General features: G+C 38.7%; 1 protein-coding gene and 1 long non-coding RNA gene across 14 annotated transcripts in view; both read left to right on the top strand.

Annotated features, from left to right (window-relative positions):
- The first annotated feature begins 3,355 nt into the window (after nucleotides 1-3,355).
- The window catches only part of LCOR (ligand dependent nuclear receptor corepressor), a 127,628-nt gene continuing 110,776 nt past the window's right edge, over nucleotides 3,356-20,207 (top strand). For 2 of the 13 annotated variants that reach the window (XM_036027088.1, XM_036027087.1), the window contains exons 1-2: nucleotides 3,384-3,502; nucleotides 4,493-4,566. Coding sequence is in view for 3 of the 13 variants with exons in the window: in XM_036027085.1 (XP_035882978.1) it covers nucleotides 4,135-4,211; nucleotides 4,493-4,566 (151 nt within the window). In the remaining 10 variants the exon portion in view is untranslated. The other 11 variants (XM_036027091.1, XM_036027089.1, XM_036027092.1 and 8 more) reach the window with 8 other exon arrangements.
- The window catches only part of LOC118500881, a 32,120-nt gene continuing 19,705 nt past the window's right edge, over nucleotides 7,793-20,207 (top strand). The window contains exon 1 of the long non-coding RNA XR_004903462.1: nucleotides 7,793-10,410. This is a non-coding gene — a long non-coding RNA (uncharacterized LOC118500881). The remainder of the gene's footprint in view (nucleotides 10,411-20,207) is intronic.

Genomic DNA, 20,207 nt, shown 5'->3' on the forward strand with positions numbered 1-20,207 from the left:
TTGCCTTTTGAGAGAGAAACATCAGTTGGTTGCCTCTTGCATGCCTCAACAGGGAACAGAAGCCACAATCCAGGCATGTGCCCTAACCAGGGATCAAACCAGTGGCCCTTCACTTTGTGGGACAACACCCAACTGAGCCACCCTGGTCAGGGCTGGTTATGTTTTTAAAAAAGTCTTACATCAGCAGGCTTTTTCTTCCTTAGAATGCCCTAATACACTTCATCCTCCCATTTATCTGTGGTCATTTCCCTATTAGATGCTACCTCCAACTAATCAGACACAAGGAGAATGTAATACTGGCCAACCCTATGGTTCACAGATAGAGTCTACCCCGATCTCCAATAGTCCTTTTCTGTGCTCCATCTCCCCCTATCATCTGCCCACTGTAAGGATGGTAGCACATGACTCAGAAAATGTTTTCACAGGCTATGTTCATTGCTGTCATCCCTTCGTGCTGTCATGGATTGACTCCAGCCTGCATAAGCATCTTGGCTTTCTGCAGACTGGCCAAGAAGAAGAGAGGTTAGGAAGGCCTAATCACAAGGACTGATACTCATCTCATTCTAGTGATGCGCTAGCCCCTGTGCATGATTGGTTCATGTCATCTTCTATTTGAGCCCTCAGTGCCTAGGACACTGCCTGACGTACAATAGAAGCTTAAAACGTTTGTCACATTGTTCAGCTGTGCGATGGAGCATCACTTCTCACATGGAAGTAAATGTGAGAATGAACCCTCTTCATGCAGAGTCCTGCTTCTACTTGCAGAACAACTCAGAAAGTTTGGGAGTCAGTTAATTCTGGTTTTGCCATTTGGGAGCTCTGTGACCTTGGAAAAAGGCACATAACCTCTCTGAGTTTTGAATCTCCAATCTGGAAAATGTAAAATGTAGGTAAAAATAACACCTATTCTGGCATCATTATTCAGATGCAATGAAATAAAGTTGCAATGCTGAATATATGAGGTATAGTAGATATTCAATAGCTGATAATTACCATTATTGTCCCCTAATCCTTTCTTCCAAATAACCTTTGTAAAAAGTCAACCATATGTTTGTTCCCAACTTAAAATAAGTAAAGCAGTAATTGCAATTCAAAGTGGAGTAGTGGAAGTGGCAATGAATTGGGAATTGGAAACGTGTCTCTGGCTTTTGTTGCGCTAACTCTATGAGCAGCTCTGTAACCTTGGTCAAGTCACTTTGTCTGGGAAATTCCATACCTCAAATTAGAGAATCCATACCTCATATTAGAGTTGATCTCTGAGGTCTCTAAGATTCTCTTAATCTCTGTGAGACTAAGAGATTGTGTTGAGGAAGTATTATCGTTGGTTTGATTATTTTTAAACAAAATATATGGGGTCATTGGAAAATACATTTATTATTAACTCATTTCATAATTAGGTGTTATTCATTTATTTCAAACTTCATGAAACACTTCCTCCATAATTCATAGAAACTTGGTTAAAATCTAAATACTCAAACCTACCACCTAGCGGTGAAGAGGGGAAGTTTCAGGTTGATGATAGATGTCCTGCTATCACATGTGCAGGATGGCTGTCCATAGCAATCTTTTATCTCATGTTTGTCCTCTCCCCTCACCACTCAGGATAGTTTTATGTACATAGAAATTCAATTCCTCATGACTTAATAGCTTGTTCATTTGACAGTACTCCTAAGCCAGTGAATTATCATGGACTTTCGAGAGCTGTGGAAAATTATTGGTTTTTAAAATGTGGGAGCAGAAGGTGCTTTTCTATTCATACAGTCTCAGACCACCCCTGACAAAGAGGCCACTCAGTCGATCTCTCTTTTATTTTAGATTTTTTAAAAATATGTTTATTGGTTTTAGAAAGAGAAGAAAGGAGGGAGGGAGGAGGGAAGGGAGGGAGAGGGAAAGGGGAGGAGAAATAAACTTCAGTTGGTTACCACCCTGCCACCCATACAGGGCCTGACCTGGGAGTGAACCTGCCACCTAGGTATGTGCTCTGAACGGGAATCAAACCCCCATCCTTGATGTACGGGATGATGCTCCACCCAACCGAGCCACACAGGCAAGCGATCAGTCCATCTCTATGAAGAGACACACCATTTCACAAGTGCGTAGTGCAGAGAACCCAGACCACTACCTTGGAAAAGACATAAATCAGTACACCAAAGGGATCCCTGATGCCAATTTCTTACTTAATGAATTTGTTTTTACCTACTACAGTAATTGAAATTAAGTCTTCAAATTTAAATTTACATATGTAAAAACAAGAATGCGCTGTCCTTAATCTTAAACCCCAAAGGTGGGGACGAGGCCAGCATCCCAGGGTAGTGGGCCTATTTGGTAAAGAGGGATTTATTTTCCCTTGTTTTTCTTTTGGTTTTGTATGCTACCCGCTTGCCCCACCTTCTTTCTCCTTTCCCCTTTCGTTTTATCTTCTCTCTTTTCACTTTCAAGTAATAGTCAAGTAATTAAGATTAGCGTGTTTGAATGGAACAGGTAGTCCGTATGCAGGGTGATCGGATTATTCTAGGTTTCCACCTGATCACCCCCTTCGAAAATATTTCTCTTCCAGTCTTTCCTGAAATACGGAATTAAGCTATTTCCAGTACTCGGCTGTAAGTATTGTTAATTAAGCCTTCTTTTGAAATGTCTTTCTCATTTTAGCACAATTTTTTTAAACCCCCTTCCACACAACAGAGAAGAGGTTCTGAATCTGTCAGCTCGAGAATTTCACCTATGATCAGTCTTGCTAGCAGAAACCTGGTTTTTTGTTTATGTAAATTAAGACTTGGTTACAACTTTAACTGGATTTTCGAATGTCGTCTAAGCTTTCCAATGACTTAATAAAATCTATCCGTTCACCTTTTTGAAATTTAGGGCTCCGTGCCTCCACGGGCATCGGGCTTAATTCTGCTTCTTAAACAGACTCCTGGGAGGAGCAGTTTCCACGGAGTTCAGAGGACCAGTTTCCAAGGAACTTGCAACAGTTGGTGCCTAGCGATAGGCAGGTTGGAAGTGATAAATGGGACTGGTTTAAAAAACAAAAAGCCTCGGTAAGGGAAAGGAAGGGGCAGCCGTGGCCGTGGTGGACTGGGCGGCCGCGGGAGCGCGAAGTCGGAGGGGCTGAGCTCCGGACGGGGGAAGGCACCTTCCTGGGCGGCTAGAGGAGGCGGCAGGCATGGCCAAGGGGTGGGGTGAACGCAGTCTGGCCGGCTGCCCAGCGCTGTGAGCAGGGAGAGTGTGCACCCCGGTTGCCCCCTGGGCCACGACGGGGCCACGGAGAGGTGAGACCGACCCTGCCCCGCGTCGCCCCCGGCGGGAGGTGCGACGCCCAGGCCGCGGGTGCGTGCGCGGCCCCGGGCGACGCGTCTGGGCGTGCGCGGGGCCGCGACGGAGGTAGGGCCGGGAGGGCGGCAGAAGATGGCGAGGGTATGTAGGCGGCAGCAGTGCTCCGCTGAGAGACGCGGCTTTCGGCAAGAACTGGACTCGTGGCGCCACAAGCTCATTCACTGTGTAGGTGAGAGCCTCTCCCAGCCACCTCAGGCCTGCAGGCCGCCCCACCGACAGCCGCCCCGGACGTGGGGAGGGAGCCGGGGCAGAGGCAATTGCTGCTTCGGCCCGCCCGCCCTCTTTGGCTCCGGAGTTCCCCCCTCCCCCACCCCCTGGAGTGCGGGCGCTCGCGACCTCCAGGCGGGCTCTCCGGGGCTCGGGCCTGAGCGCGCACACCGGCCCCTCCCCTCCACGCACCCTTCCCGGGGCGAGCTCTCGGGCAGGAGAGCCTGTCTCCCCAACCTTTTCGCCTCCTCTCCTTCTCTGGCTGCTGGGCGCCGCCACCCGCTTATTGTGGAGACTCGCCTGGCAGTGCTGCCACTTGGCCGGTGGGCGCTGCCACGGTCCCGCAGAACCCTGCGCGGGGCTGGGTGTGTTGGGTAGTCGCTGGGTCCCATCCTCCGCTCTTCTGGGCGCCTTCCCCATTCCGCGCGGCCCCTCCCCCACGCGCGGCAGTGGCGCGCGGCCCGGGTCCCACGTGCACGCGCGGCGGGCTGGCGGGCGCTCGGGCGCGTGCGAGGCGTGAGGTGGAGATGGGGGCGGAGGGAGCCGGAGCTGTCACAGGCCCGGGGTCCGCCTGACCGAGCCAAGTGGGGTGTCATGGCCGCGGGGGGCAGCGGCTGCACTTCCTCAGCGGGCTGCGGTGGCGGGGGAGTTAATCCTCGACGCTCGGGTAGGTGTATTTGTGTTTGGTGTGTGCTCGGCGGGGAGGGGGCGGTGGGACCGGGTCGACCGAGACTAGACCGAGACTAGTCGCTCTTGTCGCCTCCCGGGGGATTTGCCGGAGCCGCCGCCTCGCCCAGAGCCTCGCTCTCACCTCGCCTCCCAGACCTTGGGCTGCCCAGGGTTGGCTTTTTCCCCCGCGGGCAGGAGGGAGTGTGGACCGGGGCGCCCCGGGAGGGGCCGGGCGGCCGAGCTGCGCCTCTCATACTGTGTGTTTTGTCTGTTCTCTCCCAAGGTCCCGTTTCCCTCTGTGCGGCGGCCGGCGGGACCTTAAGGGCTTAACTCATATATTTAACCCCCCTCCAAAAAGTAAGTGGCCCGTGTGGTGTCTCCGCTCCGCCCGCCGCTCCCTAGCCCCAGTGCATCCTTGTGTCTGACTCTCCTGTCCTTCAGTATTGTTATTTCCCCGTCTTTGCTTCGGTGCTGCTCATGTGTGGGGAAATGCTCTCTCGTCGTCCTTCGTCCCCCACGCCCAGTCCTCGGGGACGCCCAGAATTCCATCCCCGACCCCACCCGTGGGGAGTACTCTTAGGAACCAGGTCTTCCCCGACAGAATCCAGGAGATTCTATCCGTTCGCTTGGGCCCCTCATCCCCTCCTTCCCGAAAGGGTTTCGTTGGAGGAATTATGCAAATCCTGCTTTCTGGTGTCCATTCAGCGGCAATTTCATGCGGTGAGAAGTTCTCTTTGTTGTGCGAGGGGGAGAACAGACACTGATTTAATAGACATATCTGTTGGGGGGAAGGGTGAGGGGGTGTTGGAGAGGCTCAGTTTGGAAGAATTACAGCACTTGGTTCGCTCAGTGTCTTTGTGTTTGAGCTTTCTGGCTTGACAGGAGGGTATGCCCTTTACAATGTCCCACAAGAGATGTTTTCTGTAATGGGTTATAAAGCAAAACTGAAACTTTAAACAAGTCAAAAATAGGGTAACCTTTACTTAGAGGATATAAGCCCTTCCATCTCTGCAGTTCCATTATGAAAACGTATGTGGATTTTGTTGAAGATTTGGACTGTTTAACATGAAAATTAATATATAAGCAACAATACTCTGAGGTATCTGATATTTGGTTGTCCAAAGGTTAAAAGTACATTTCAAAACATATGCTTGTGTAAATACTAAAGGCATGAATCAGATTTTTGTTATAATTTGTCTGGTGGGTATATTTTAAAATTTTCCTCCTGCCAATCCAAGCCCAGCTCTGCCCCAGGAATCAGCCTTTGGTTTATCAGTTATCATTTACTCTGCTCTGTCTCCACTTGTTTTATTCTTTCAAACCTATCATACACTTGCTCTGAAATGTTACATCTGCCTAAGCACTTTTCAAATTATGTATTATTTGTAGCCATCATATAAGAGAGTTGTACAAGACATTTAGAAGGTTTTGAGAAGGAATGAAATTAATGAGTTTTCAGAATTGTAAGCTAGTACAAAATTCTAAAATTATTTTGAGGAATTTTTAGTTTTTGTATTTGCTTCACTTTTTAGTGATTGGGTTCTTTTAGTAGGACTTTCTTGTTTTTAAATGATTTTGAAATTAATGACCATAGTCCTATACATTTCTTAAGTTACTGTTGCTTTTACTTTTGATGGTTTTAATGAGTTGTTTATCTTATTTTAATTCTGTTTGCTTTGAATCCTAGCCTTCTGCCTCAGGCCCCTTTTTATCAGTAACTGCTAGTGTTAGTGGTTAGTTTACTGCTGCTTGACAAAGGTTTTTTAAAAATGACTAATACATCCTTCTGTAAATATCTGAATTCAATATCAAATTTTAGATTATTTTTGAAGGAAGATATTAATCTGGTGATTAGTTTTTTTTAAAGCATACTTTTAACTTCAAATTTCCTTTTTCAAGGTGGTAAAGTTCAGGAGATGATTAAGAGTCCAGAGTGCAGAGCAGTATTTTAATCTGAACAGTGTTATATGGTTGATAGTCTACCAACTAAAATCATTTGGGTCTCATATATTCTCTTTACTATACAGGGTGTGGCAAAAGTAGGTTTACAGTTGTATGTGAAAGCATTTGTTCTTATTATTTATTGTATTATTTTCATATGAAAGCATTTATTCTTATATTATTGTTTATTATTATTTTCCATATGAACAACTGTAAACCTATTTTCCCCACCCTGTATGTAATTTAAGAGGAAAGTTACGAGAAAATCAACTGTATTGGTAACTTTCTGTGTTTAAAAGGGCTGGCCACCATCCTTACAGTCCAAAAGACAACTATGCATAGTGTTTGTCACTAACAGATGATGCAATAATTTCTCTTTTATTTTAATGGGATTCGTTTTGAACAGTTAATCTTCTGTTTGATTCTGTTGACTGATCATGTTAACATTTTGAGGTCATTTATTTTCTATATTTATCTTACAGCAGTTATAGGATTAAAAATGAATTCTCATTTCCGAAATTTAATTCTCCCTTCCATTTTTGTTTAAGGGAGAGGAGGACAGGTTCAGACTGTGGAGGTAGAGGTGTTGGTGTTTCCATTACTAGGTTTTATTTGAATTGTAGTTAGGAGCAGGTTCAGACAGTGATTACAGTCAAGATGAATATTTGGTCTCCAGGTGATTATTGAGGCATCCCCTGGAACAAGAATGATCAGTTCAGATTAACACTCTCTGTGCTGCCTGGTGTGATATAACCTATTGCTTGGTTGCTCCTCATTCTTGCTATATTCTCAAGAAGCTCTTCTCAATTAGGGAAAGGTGATTTCAGCTTAGCTCTAGCTTAGCTGAAGGATAGCAGGATGAATCTCCTTGACTTATACAGAGTTGTTGTTTCAAATTGGCCTAATTCCCTCCAGTGTGCTTGTAGCTGGAGCAGTTCTAAGAAGCATCTGAATAATGTCAGCCCCTCATTCCCCTTTTTAGTCTTATGGGACTACACAGGATGACCTGAATTTTTTTTACAAAGTGAGAATTAAGTGTTTAGTGTCCATGGGGATTTGCCATTTCTGAGTACTTGCCTAATCACTTAGTTGGGCAAGTGATTGTTTAGTAGTGTTATTTTTAGGAAGGGAAGGCAGTTAGGTAAGTACTTCAGTTAAGTATTTTTTAAGCATCTGCTTTTTACCAGGTACTGTGGGCAAGCAGAGATATTGGGGAAGTTGTCCTAACCTTCAGGAACTTTTTAGTCCCTAGAGAAAATACAGTGTATTCAGTTGTAGTACAGGGCAAAATGTGACTTACCATGGTGCAGGAAAATGCTGGGGGTGTTTAGAAATGAAGGAAGTGTGTTCTGATAACGAAGGAAGGCTTCAAGAAGAATGTGGCACATTTTTGCTTCATTTTGATGAATATGGAAAAGGTATTCCTGTCATGAAAAACAAATAAGCAGAAATGGAAAAGGACAAGAATGTCTATTTAAACTACAGTCCATGATTCATGTAGGGGACATAGATAGATATTAGCTGTAGGATTGTAGGATAGGCTGTAGGATTTTCTAGTGCAGGTTAAAAAATGGAGTGTCTTAGGTTAGGCAGCTTACAGAGCTCAGAGAAGGAATCTTGCTCCTTAGCTCAGAGAAGGAATCTTGCTCCTTAGCTCAGAGAAGGAATGTTTCCTTTATTTCAGGATTCTGTTGTGGAACCAATAGCAGTGACGTGGGTTGTTTTTTAAAAACACTTTTACAGGAACAATATTGTCATCCACAAGAGTGTCTCTTCTAAGTAAGCTCATTTGGAGGTTGTACATTATTTCAGTGTACAAAACCTATTTTTGGGATTTCCTAAAATCAGTTACATATTCTTTGAATATCCTTAGTATTGACAGATTTCCATCCTTAGAAATTGGATTTGGTATTTAGAAACAGCTGAAAAATATTTTCTGTGGTAAATAAAGGTATATATAAAACAACGAGATTGGTTTTCTTTCCTGGTTTGCCAACTAGCCCTAAAACCGCAGTAAACGGGGCTTGATTTATTTTCATGTGTCTCTGAACTTCTCTGTTGACTCTTATTTTATTTATATCTGCTTATCTGCTTTATGGAGTCTGGATATTGGGTAGATAATGAATGTTATTTTTTTGTAGTTTCAAGTTAAAAACTTATGACCACTGCTTTCCCAATTATCTTGTACTCTTATTTGCAAATATTTTTAAACTACTCCTACACTTGCCCATTGTTTTTAGGATAATTCAGTTGTGAACTGTTAGCTCATTTATTATCTGTTTTATGTGGGAAGTATCCAAGTACAGTGATCCATACCCTGAATATTTTTTTAAATTACAATATAATTTACAAACCATAAATTTCACCCTTTTAAAGTATACAGTGCAGTGGTTTTAAATTTATTCACAAGGTTGTGCAAACCTCACTCTCTAATTCCAGAACACTTTCATTACCCCCCAAAACAACCCATACCCATTAATAGTCATTTCCCATTCCTCTTATGCCCCGGCCCTTGGCAACCCCTAATCTTTCTGTTTCTATGGATTTGCCTATTTTGGACATTTCATATAAATATAATCATGCAGTATGTGACCTTTTGTGTCTGGTTTCTTAGCTTGTTTTGTGGACATTGGTTTTCACTTCTCTTGGGTATGTGCCTGGGAGTGCAGTTGCTGGGTTATATAATAACTGTGTTTTAACTTTTTGAGGAACTGCCAAACTTTTCCAAAGTGGCTGCAGTGGTTTACATTCTGATCAGCAATGTGATTCAGTTTCTTCACACTCTTACTAATGCTTGTTAATTGTCTGTCTGTTTGATTATAGCTATCCAAGTAGATAGGTACGATATCTCATTATGATTTTGATTTGCATGTCATGACAAGTGACATTGATCATCTTGTCATATGCTTGTTGACCATTTGTATATCTTTTATTTTTTTTATTTTTACCGTTTTGTATATCTTGAGAGAAATGTCTGTTCAGATCCCTAGCCTATTTTTTAATTGATTTAGTTGTCTTTTTATTGTTGAGTTTAAGGGTTTTTTCTTTTTTTCTTTTTTAGTTTAGTTTTGATATTAGACCCACATCAGTACATATATAATTTGCATATGTTTTTTCTCATCATGCCCTCAATTTGAGAATAATTACAGATCAGAAGATAAACTGCAGTATACAAACTTCACTTAAGTTGATAAGTTTTTCAACTTTAAGTGGAAAGATGTATAATGACACCAGTATTACCATAGGCTAATTGATATAAACAAGAGTTAAGTTCCTGTGGCATCTCATCAACATCCTAATGAAATGATGTTGAATGAAACATTATTCAGGGACCTGCTGTATCTTGTGAGGTGAATAATGGAGATAGTAGTAAAGTGATTGGAATGAACTAGAATTACTCAGGAAAGGCTTTCTTAAACATCCTTTTCTGTTAATAAAATCGCTAGTTATTTGATGGAGTTTATAACAACTTTGCCAAATTTTCTAAATTCCTGCTTTTCTGTAGCGAGGGTTCATGGATCAAGTTCATAGTGTGGTAAACCACATTATTCCAATCTGTTCTATGACTGAATTTTGGAAAGGAAATAAAGGTTTGGGTAGAGAAGGATACCTTTATGCTATAAAGACGTTTTGTCTGAATCTATTCTCTTTTTAAGTTTGAATAGGAGAGGACTGTATACAATAGCAGTATTTTTAAAATTTAAGATTACATTTTTGTTTGCAGTTAATAAAACCCAAGTACCTGACAGATTATATGTATGGCAAATTATTATATGATTTTATTATTATATGATTTTAGTACTAAATATACTGCTTTCAAAAGACTTGAATTTTGTTTTCAATGAGTACATGCATATAATGAAGTTTTTATTTATTTTTCTTGTATTTTTATGCTATTAAAGTTGTCCCCACTTTACCCCCTTTGCCCTCTTCCACCCTGCCCCTCCCTTAGATAATCCCCATACCTTTGTCCATGGGTCATGCATGTATGTATTTTTGGCAGAAGACTTGAATTTTGTCATAAGTCTTAGTTTCTCTGATTTTTTAGTTGGTTAGATTTGGTCTGTCACATAGTGTCAGGTGTAGTGATGTCTTAAGGATGAAATTGAGAATCTTCGAGGTAGGTGGCAAATTAGTCTAAGAGGTCTTTACTTAATGGATTGTCTCTGAGGGGCAAGTTAGGAAAGTTGTACAGTGATGGTTGACACTTAATGATTTTTGTGTTGTTTTCATTCCTTTGGTCTACTTGTTTATGTATATGTTATTATAGAGAATTATGTATTCTTTTGCTATATCACTTAATCAGTTTTCTGAAGTCATTATGAAGTCCAAGAGTTACATGTTTGAAGCCAGTTTTTGTTGAGTGCCCTTATTATAATGAAATTTTTATAATCTGTTTTGTATAGTATGTATTTTTGTTTCAAAGGGACTAGCTAAAAGAAAAAAAGTGATGTAACCATGATTTAAACTTACATTCCAAATTTTGATGTTGAGAAACTAGAAATTAATATATTTGAGGTATTTCATACTAAAGAGAAAAAAGAAATTCTCAGTTGTATATCTTACAATTGTATTAAAAACTGTTGTAACTGTACTTTACCACTTAAAGGAGTATTTCTTATAACTTCTAAAACATTAAAAGTTTGTCCATCACAGTTGTTTTCCAAGTTTGAAGGGGATCATTTAGAAACAAAATTGTTTCAGGGGATTTTTGGTACATGTAACTGGAGAATAAATAAACTCTAAAACTTGAAATATAGAAAGCAGGAGGTATCAGAAAAATGTATTAATTGTATCACCATTTTAAAGATTATTTATTATTTTTAGAGAGAGTGTAAGGGAGGGAGAAAGAGAGGGAAAGAAACATCGATGTGTGAGAGATAGATGTGTGAGAGCAATCTGTTGCTTCTTGCACACCCCCAACTGGGGACCCAGCCTGGCCTGTAACCCATGCATGTGCCCTGACTGGGAATTGAACTGGCAACCCTCTGGTTCATAGGCTAACACTCAGTCCACTGAGCTGCACCAGCTAAGACGTGTCACCATTTTATAACTGCATAGCACATTTTACAAGTTTTTAGAAAACTCTCACATACCTTACTTAGGTTCGTTTGAATTTCTTCTCTAGCAAAGTATTCAACATCACCTTTGAATTTTGTCAGACCATTACATTTAGCCAGGAGAAAGGAATCGTCTGACAATCTTAGAAGGCCTCACAATTTAATTTGTGCACTTTCTGGTAAATAATTTACAGAAAAAGTAATACATAGCATTTCTGGCCAGGTAGCTCAGTTGGTTAAAGTGTTGTCCTGATATGCCAGGGTTGCAGGTTCAGTCCCTGGTCAGGACAGATACAAGAATCAACCAAAGAATGCATAAATAAGTGGAACAACAAATCGATATTTCTTTCTCTCCCTCTCTCTCTTTCCTGTGTCCCTTCTCCCCTCTCTAAAAGTCAATCAGTAAATAAAAATTTTAAAAATCAGCCAGTTGGGAAACATCGAGTAATAATTATCTCTTGTTAAAGCAGAATTTTACTTAGCATAAATGCTTTCCTCTTATCCACAGAAATAATTGTGTGATATTTTAATGTTTGAAACATTTACTTAACTTCTGGGGTAAAAGTAGAACACAACTGAGCTCTTCCAGAAGCAAACTTGCTCCAATTGCTGTATGAAATTTACATAGTATTAATAGTTGAAGATTATTTACATCAAGACTGACTTTTTGGTTTAGAAGATGTGAACATCAATATTTTTTCCCATGGGAATTATTGGAAAAACTTATATGAAGAGCATTTTCATTCTCATTTGTAGTGCTCAATAGTCTGTGACTGTTACACAGCCTCACAATTAACTTATTTTTCGCGAAGTCTGAATCAGTTTATTTTATCATGGTAATTATTAATAAATGATTATTGTGTACATTTCTCTTATTAGTTGACTTTTTAGAGGTTTTCAGAGGGTGAAGATATGTTCTCCATCTCCTAAGTTCACAAAATAAAGAGGAAGAAAAACATTTAAAAAGGATCTCCAAGGGTATATCTTGCTTGGTAAAAGAAAATTCCACATGTGACAATATGAATTTACCACAAAGAAATATATTCCATTTTACAACAGAATTCACATCTGATTTAATATAAATACATGCTGTACTAATACATTTAGAATTATTGGTTTATACAAACTAAAAAATAAGTGTTGCCCTGACTGGTGTGGCTCAGTTGGTTGGGCGTCACCCTGCAATGCAAGAGGTTGCTGGTTCAATTCCTGGTCAGGGCCCATGCCTGGGATGTGGGTTCAGTCCCCAGTCGGGGCATGGGGCGCGTGCAAGAGGCAACCAATAGATGTCTCTCTCGGATTGATGTTTCTCTTCCTCTCTTTCTCCCTCCTTTCTTGTCTCTCTAAAGATAAATAAATAAAAAATCTTTAAAAAATAAGTGTAGAATATGTAGAGGAAGGAATTGTTGAATTTGTTAAGACATGCTTATATTCTGTTTGATGCTCTCTTGTTTTTCACTTTTTATTTTTAACTGTCCCCAATCCATGGGTATTTGTCAGCTTTTATCTGAATACTTCCCTTCCTCCCAATCAATGTAGGTATGTTTAGTATGTTATTTGTAGGTATTTTTCTCTATACCTACCCATTGGATAGTCTCATGTTCTCATTTACTTTTCAACTTTCAGATTTATGATCTATCAGAGGTAAAAGTGATGCTAGAACCTGTTTTCTTGTCCAACCATATTAATTAAAAGGAAAGAAGTTTTTTAAAATTTTTCATTTAGGAAAGCTTCAAACATACACAGAAATAAAATAGTATAGTGAATGCCCAGCTCTGTCAACTAACGACCATTGTTTCATTCCCATTGGATTATTTTGAAGCAAATCTCAGACATAATATTTAGTATTGAATTTTTTAAACAATCTTTTGTATAGTACTTTCTTTTTAAAGATTTTATTTATTTTTAGAGAAAGGAAGGGAAGGACAGAGGGAGAGAAACATCAGTGTGTGGGTTGCCTCTTGTGTACCCCATACTGGGGACCTGGCTGCAACCCAGGCAAGTGTCCTGATTGGGAATAGAACTGGAGACCCTCTGGTTTGCAGGCTGGTGCTCAGTCCACTGAACCATGCCAGCCAAAGCTGTCCTACCTCCTATCTTCATCAAGTTCATAAATTTAAAGAAATGAGATATCTAAATATGACATGTTCTTGTTTTGTTTTACTAATGTTTATTAAAAGCTACCACATATTCAGCATTTACTGTGTGCCAGAAAAGAGCCCTCTGATGTTAATATCTATTTTACAGCTGGGGAAATAGATTTGGAAAGCTTCATTAATGTCACTCAGCTAAACAGTGGTACGCCCAGAATTGAAATTCTAAAAAAAGCCTGTGCTCTTTAATCTTAAACATTAAAGCAGCACTCTTCTTTTACACTTTACTGTTTGGTTTTACCAAGCTGTCCCCTCCTTCTTTGTTTCCAACTACTGATTGCATACTTGATTTATGTTACATTAAAGAATTCTGGTTTCTATACCTATAATCTTAACATTAATGGTAGCATAATTACCCTTTAAATTCCCTTGCCCAGAATGCCTTGCCCCCATCTCTTCATTGTTGTCCTGTTTTGTCTTTTCTTTTTCTTTCTGATTTTTTAAGTTTTGTTTGTGGTATTCAGAGCTAAATGGGTTTCTGAGCTGAATGTTTCCACTGGCTTAGTTTTCCTTCATATGTTGCTAGACTGGCCTTTCTTCACCAGTGGCTGAGATTTGAGCATAGGTTTACAGGAGGAAACACAGCTAAGAATATCCCAGTGATTCACCTTAAGCTTGGCAAGCCTTCCATGCAGATCAGCCTAGTTCACAAGGGACTTTGAAGTTGGTAACAAAAGCTTTATAGTAACAGTGTGTGGGTGCCTGGTCTTTTCTTCTATTCATATCCTTCCCAGAGACGTCCAGTAAGGGTGAAGAGGCAACCAGCATAAAGCAGATTGAGGTCAGGATTCAGGATTCCTAGATTTTAGCCAAGTGCCTTCTCAATTCTAACCTTCTTGCTGTGACTTAGATTTGATGCAGCTGGCAATAACTATTTTAAAATATGTGATGGAAAAGGAAGTTGCTGAGTAGTGTATAATTGCTGAAACAGGGGAAGAGCAATTTGGCAAATTTTGAAAATGATACACTGTTTTTGTAATTTCAAACATCACTGATCTTAGACAAAGTGCTTCGTTAGTAGATACAGAAAGGTGTTGTAACACAGGTAATAAGGAGAAATTCCCATCAAAATAAAATGAGGAACTCCTTACTTAAGAATAAAAAGAGAAACTTAAGTGTTTGTGACTATGTCCCTGTATTGAAATGTGGCTTTTTAATTGAATGATTAATGACATAAATACTTATCATTATGTTAGGTTATATGAATTTTCATTGAGCTACTAAGGAAGCTGATGAAGTTTAACTTCTATAAGTGGGCATTGATTAGCTTATCTGATCACAACAAAATGAAGCTTTAATTATGAAAGGACATTAAGAAGTCTATAAATCTTTGGGAATAGTTCTTGAAAACTTTTAATCTGGTAATTTTTTATGAGTGTTTAATATAACTAATACATCTTTAAAAAATGGTTTAGTTACTATGTCATCTGTTCAGTAGTCAGTGTACTAGAATTTTACTTATTGTTTACCTATTGGAAACCTCATAATTATCTTTAGCAATAATATTTTTATGATACTATGTTAGATTTTGTATCTAGATCTAGTTTCTGTACTGGAAAGAGAATAAGTCAAGATAGAAATAATGAAATAGTCCTGGCTGGTGTGGCTCAGTGGATTGAGTGCTGGCCTGTGAAATAACAGATCACTGGTTCTATTCCCAGTCAGGGCACATGCCTGGGTTGCAGGCCAGATCCACAGTTGGGGGCGTGGGAAAGGCAACCTGATCAGTGTATCTCTTACACATAGATATTTCTCTCTTTCTCTTTCTCTTTCCCCTCTCTAAAAATAAATAAAATCATTAAAAAATAATACAGATTAATTTCTAACAGTTATTTGAGAGTACTGGGATTTTGGTGTATTGCTTTTTTTTAAAAGTATATTTTTATTATATTTTTTCCATTACCATTTAGTCCCCTTAAACACCCCTCCCCCATGTATTAACTTTTTAAAAGGAAAATGGGTATAATAAAAGTGATAAAGCTATTTTCCATGTGGGACTTGTACAACCAAGTTTTATTTGTGTGTATATATACTATATATATATTTCCCCTGTGGCATATTTATTAAAAAGATTTTGTCATGTTAAAATGAATATACATATACAGAGAACCAGAAGTTCACTTATATCTCCTGAAAATGGATTCAAGACTCATAGCTTATGGTTACCAATGTACAACTTTATCAAAAAAATAACATTTCCTTTGGCCCCTTTCTCCTTAGGCAAAGAACTTCCATTTAATTTTATATAACATGTCCAAAGTCACATATTTTATTGGGGAAAAACAAGGGCAAAGATGGAGAAGATAAAGTAGAATGTTCCACATTAGTGAGAAGATTTTAGGTAGATACTACCAGGAGCTGCAAATTTTTGTGGGACTTAAGTAGACCACATAGGTGACAGTCCAACCTGAGTGAGTTTTTTTGGTCACGGCTGTTAAACTATTAAGAAAATTGAATTATTCCTAGATTTTGATATTTTAAAAGCAAGAGTATATCAATTAATAGGGAAGAGTGTTATAATGTAGTTATATTGATAGTAAATAAATTTACCATTGTAGATAAGGACAAGGGACCAGAGATGTTGATCACTTAGACAGTTTTTTGCCTTTTGTTTCTTTTCCTGAAGACTTACACTTTATTTTGGAAAAAATGAAGTTTATTCTTGTTAAATGATTGATAAATGTTTATATATTATCTCTCAAACAGTAAATGGTAGAAATTATTTCTTAAAACCATATAAAGATGTTTGGGTAAAAATATTTTTAATAATTACTGTACCTAAATCACCCAGTCCATATTTTGTCAGATATTCTTTATCAAGTAATCCAGATGAAATCAATTATTTTGGGGAATGTGAATATATTAATAATACCCAGTTACAAGTAGAAAAGAAAGTAAAAACAAAGACCATATTAAGAAACAGGAAGGATCTGTTGTCAAATTATGCTGCTGCTAATGTCTCATTCCTGTGACTTAAGAACAGAAGTACAAACAGTGATAGTAATGATATTGTTGCTATTATATTTCAGTGTATTGTGAAATAAAACTTGATGCTGAAAGGATGCTTGCTGTCAGATGGCAGAATATACAGGATCTTCAGATGTTTGGTCCACTAATACAGCCTAGGATTTTGCCAAGAATGTTCTTTCAGGAATGAGTAACTTGCTTTTAATGCGTGATGCAGCTTTTTTCATTCATCATTCTTCCCTACTCTGTATATTTCATCTCTTATTTTTTTATGCACATAAAAATATATGTTTGGGAATATATCAAATTAAGAAATAAGCTGAATTAATTTAAAAAATAAATGTACATATGTATTTTAGTCTGGGGAAACAGATGCCTTTAGAAGCTCATAGAGATAAGAATGACTAAGTCCATAAAACAACTTTGTTTTTGTATCATGCAAGCAGTTTTGTCTCTTCTGGCTCTTGTCTATTTGTGAGTTTTAAGACAACTCGAGATGCAGTCTTTTTTGAAGTTAAGCATTGGTTCTTCTGTTTGCATTTGCTTTTTCTTTTTAACACCAAGTTACATGAAGAACGTCTGATGAACTTCTAGAGAAAACACATAATGTACAAAAATAATTTTAGACCTGAATTTGCATGCTTTTCAAATATTAACCTGACTAGTGAACCCTTTAAAGATTGTTTTTGTTTTTGTTTTTTAGTTGTACTCACGGCTGTGATTTACTACAGTGAAAGGGTACAAAGCAAAATAAGCAGAGGAAGAAGGCACACTGGTAAAGTCCAAAGGAAACCAACCAAGCACAAGCTTCCAAGAGTACTCTCCCAGTAGAGTCACCAAGTCACACTGAATTTCTTCCCAGAAATGTTGTGACAAGACATGCAAAATATTCTCTACCAGGGAAACTCATTAGAGACCCAGTTTCCAAGATTTATCTTTGGGGAAAGATTGTGTCTTGATAGGATGGAAGAGGTTGCTGAAGGTACTCTGTATTCAGAAGTTTAATTCCTCTTCATCAGTATTCTAACAGTTTAACCACATTCTGAGGCCCATTTTGGAAACATTTGCATATAACAACAATAGAACATGCTTTTGATTTAGGCAGACCTGGGTACAAATTTTACCTTAACATTGTATGAGCTGTGGAGTTTATTTAGAGCTAATTTTAGTTTATTCTTGTGTAATAGTGTTAATAGTGAATATTGTGTAGGTGAGTTGTAAGAATTGACTAAGAGGCAAAGATCTTTATCTTTGATTAATAAATAATAGATCACAAAAAATGTTGAAGCTGATTCATAAAATTTGTTCTTTGTATATACTCCTAAAATACATTTTCTTAGTATTTTTGTAATATAGAACAATGATTGTTTTCTCTGGAATTTAAATTGTACTGTGTTTGGTCTATTTAAAACATATTTACAAGTTCTCTGTATAATGGTTTAGGTGATGACAACTTACATATCATTAACATTGTATTAGGACCTTCTATAGGATAGAGTGGCAAAAAATGCTCGTTTTTTTTGTTTTGTTTTGTTTTGTTTTGTTTTGTTTTGTTTTGTTTTGTTTTAAGAGGGAAGAGAGGGAGACAGAAAGGGAGAGAAATGTTGATGTGAGAGAGACTATCAATCGGTTGCCTCTCATACGTGCCCCAACTGGGGACTGAACCTTCAACTCAGGCATGTGCCCTCACTGGGAATCAGCCCGATGACTTTCACTTTGTGGGACGATGCCCAACCAACTGAGCCACGTGGGTCAGGAGTTTGCTTGCTTGTTTGTTTGTTTGTTTTGCCAACCAAGAAATACTACATGCTTTTTTCCTTATGTAAAAAGTATTAGGGTTTTTTCTTAGGTAGAGAAAACACTTCTGTCTTAGGCATAGAGTAGAATGGGAAAACTCACGGGGCAGGAGTACTAGGTTCTGGTATAACTGTGACTATGGCTGTATGGTTTGAGCAAGTACATTACTTAATTTCTCTGCATTTTGGTTTTCTTATCTGTAAAATAAGGTCTTAGAGAGCCTTCTAATTATAATTTGAGAAATTTTCACTGTTAAAATGTTCTATTTAATTTTTTGAGGAACCATCACCCTGTCTTCCATAGTGGCTGTACTAATTGACATTCCCACCAGCACTGCACTGGGTTCCCTTTTCTCCACATCCTTGCCAACGATGTCTTACCTTTTTTTTTTTTTTAATCATATTTTGTTTTAAGAATTTTATTTATTTTTAGAGAGAGGGGGAGGGAGGGAGAGAGGGAGAGAAACATCAATGTGTGGTTGCCTCTCACATGGCCCCCACTGGGACCTGGCCTGCAACCCAGGCATGTGCCCTGACTGGGAATCGAACTAGCAACCCTTTGGTTCACAGCCCGTGCTCAATCCATTGAGCTATACCAGCCAGGGCTATGTCTTGTCTTTTTGATAATAGCCATCATAACAGGTATGAGGTGGTATTTCATTGTTTTGATTTGCGTTTCCCTGATGACTAATGATGTAGAGCATGTTTTCATGTACGTGTTGGCAATATGTATGTCTTTTTTGGGAGGAAAAAGTCGATTCAGATATTCTGCCTATTTTTAAAATCAGATTGTTTGTTTTTTGCTATTGAGTTGTGACTTTATATATTATATTTTGGGTGTTAACGTCTTATCAGATACATGATTTAGAAGTATTTTCTCCTGTTAGTACATTGCCTTTTCATTTTGTTGATGGCTTCCTTTGCTGTGCAGAAGCTTTTTATGTAGTTCCACTTATTTTTTGCTTTTGTTGCCTTTGCTTTTGGTGTTAAATTAAAAAAATTACAACTAAGACCCTTATCAGAGGACTTACCATGTTTTCTTCTAGGACTTTTATAATTTCAGGTGTTATGTTTTAAGTTTTAATTTATTTTGAGATAATTTTTGTGTATGGTTTAAGACAGTGGTTCATTTTCATTCTTTTGCATGTGGCTGTCCAATTTTCCTAACATCATTTATTGAAGACATTGTCCTTTCCAGATTGTATATTCTTGGCTTCCTTGTCACAGATTAATTAGCCATATATGTGTAAGTTTATTTCTTTTTTATTTTTATTTATTGTTTTAGAAAGGAAGGGAAAGAGAGAGAGAGAGAGAGACAAAGATTGATATGTTTTTCCACTTATTTGTGCATTCATTGGTTGATTCTTGTATGTGCTCTGGCTGGGAATTGAACCTGCAACCTTGGTGTATTAGGAGGATGCTGTAATCATCTGAGCTACCTAGCCAGTGCCCCCTTAAGTTTATTTCTGTTCTTTCTGTTCCATTGACCTACGTATCTGTTTCCATGCCAATACCATGCTGTTTTAATTACGAAAGCTTTGTAGTTTGGTTTGAAATCAGGAAATATAATGACCCCAGTTTTGTTGTTCTTTCACAAGATTGCTTTAGTTATTCAGGGTCTTTTATCATTCTATAAAATATTGGGGATTGTTTGTGAAAAATGCTTATTGGAATTTTGATAGGGATTGCATTGAATTCTTACATTGCTTTGGGTAGTTATAGACATTTTAACAATATCAGTTCTCCCATTCTGTGAGCACAGAATATCTGTTTATTTGTGTCTTTAATTCTTTTTTCATTGATGTCTTACAGTCTTTCAACATACAGGTCTTTCACCTCTTTGGTTAATTTCAGGGTATTCTTTTTTTTCTTTAATCCTCACTTGAGGACATTTTTTTTTTCATTACTTACAGAGAGAGAGGAAAGGAGGCAGAGAGAGGGAGAGGGAGGGAGGGAGTGGGGGAAGGGAGGCAGAGAGAGAGAGAGAGAGAGAGAGAGAGCGAGAGCGCGCGAGCGCGCGAGCGCGAAACATTGACTGGTTGCCTTCTCATGTGAGCCCTAACCTGGGATTGAACCTGTGA

Source organism: Phyllostomus discolor, chromosome 5 (assembly GCF_004126475.2).
Source record: "Phyllostomus discolor isolate MPI-MPIP mPhyDis1 chromosome 5, mPhyDis1.pri.v3, whole genome shotgun sequence".
NCBI classification, from domain to species: domain Eukaryota; kingdom Metazoa; phylum Chordata; class Mammalia; order Chiroptera; family Phyllostomidae; genus Phyllostomus; species Phyllostomus discolor.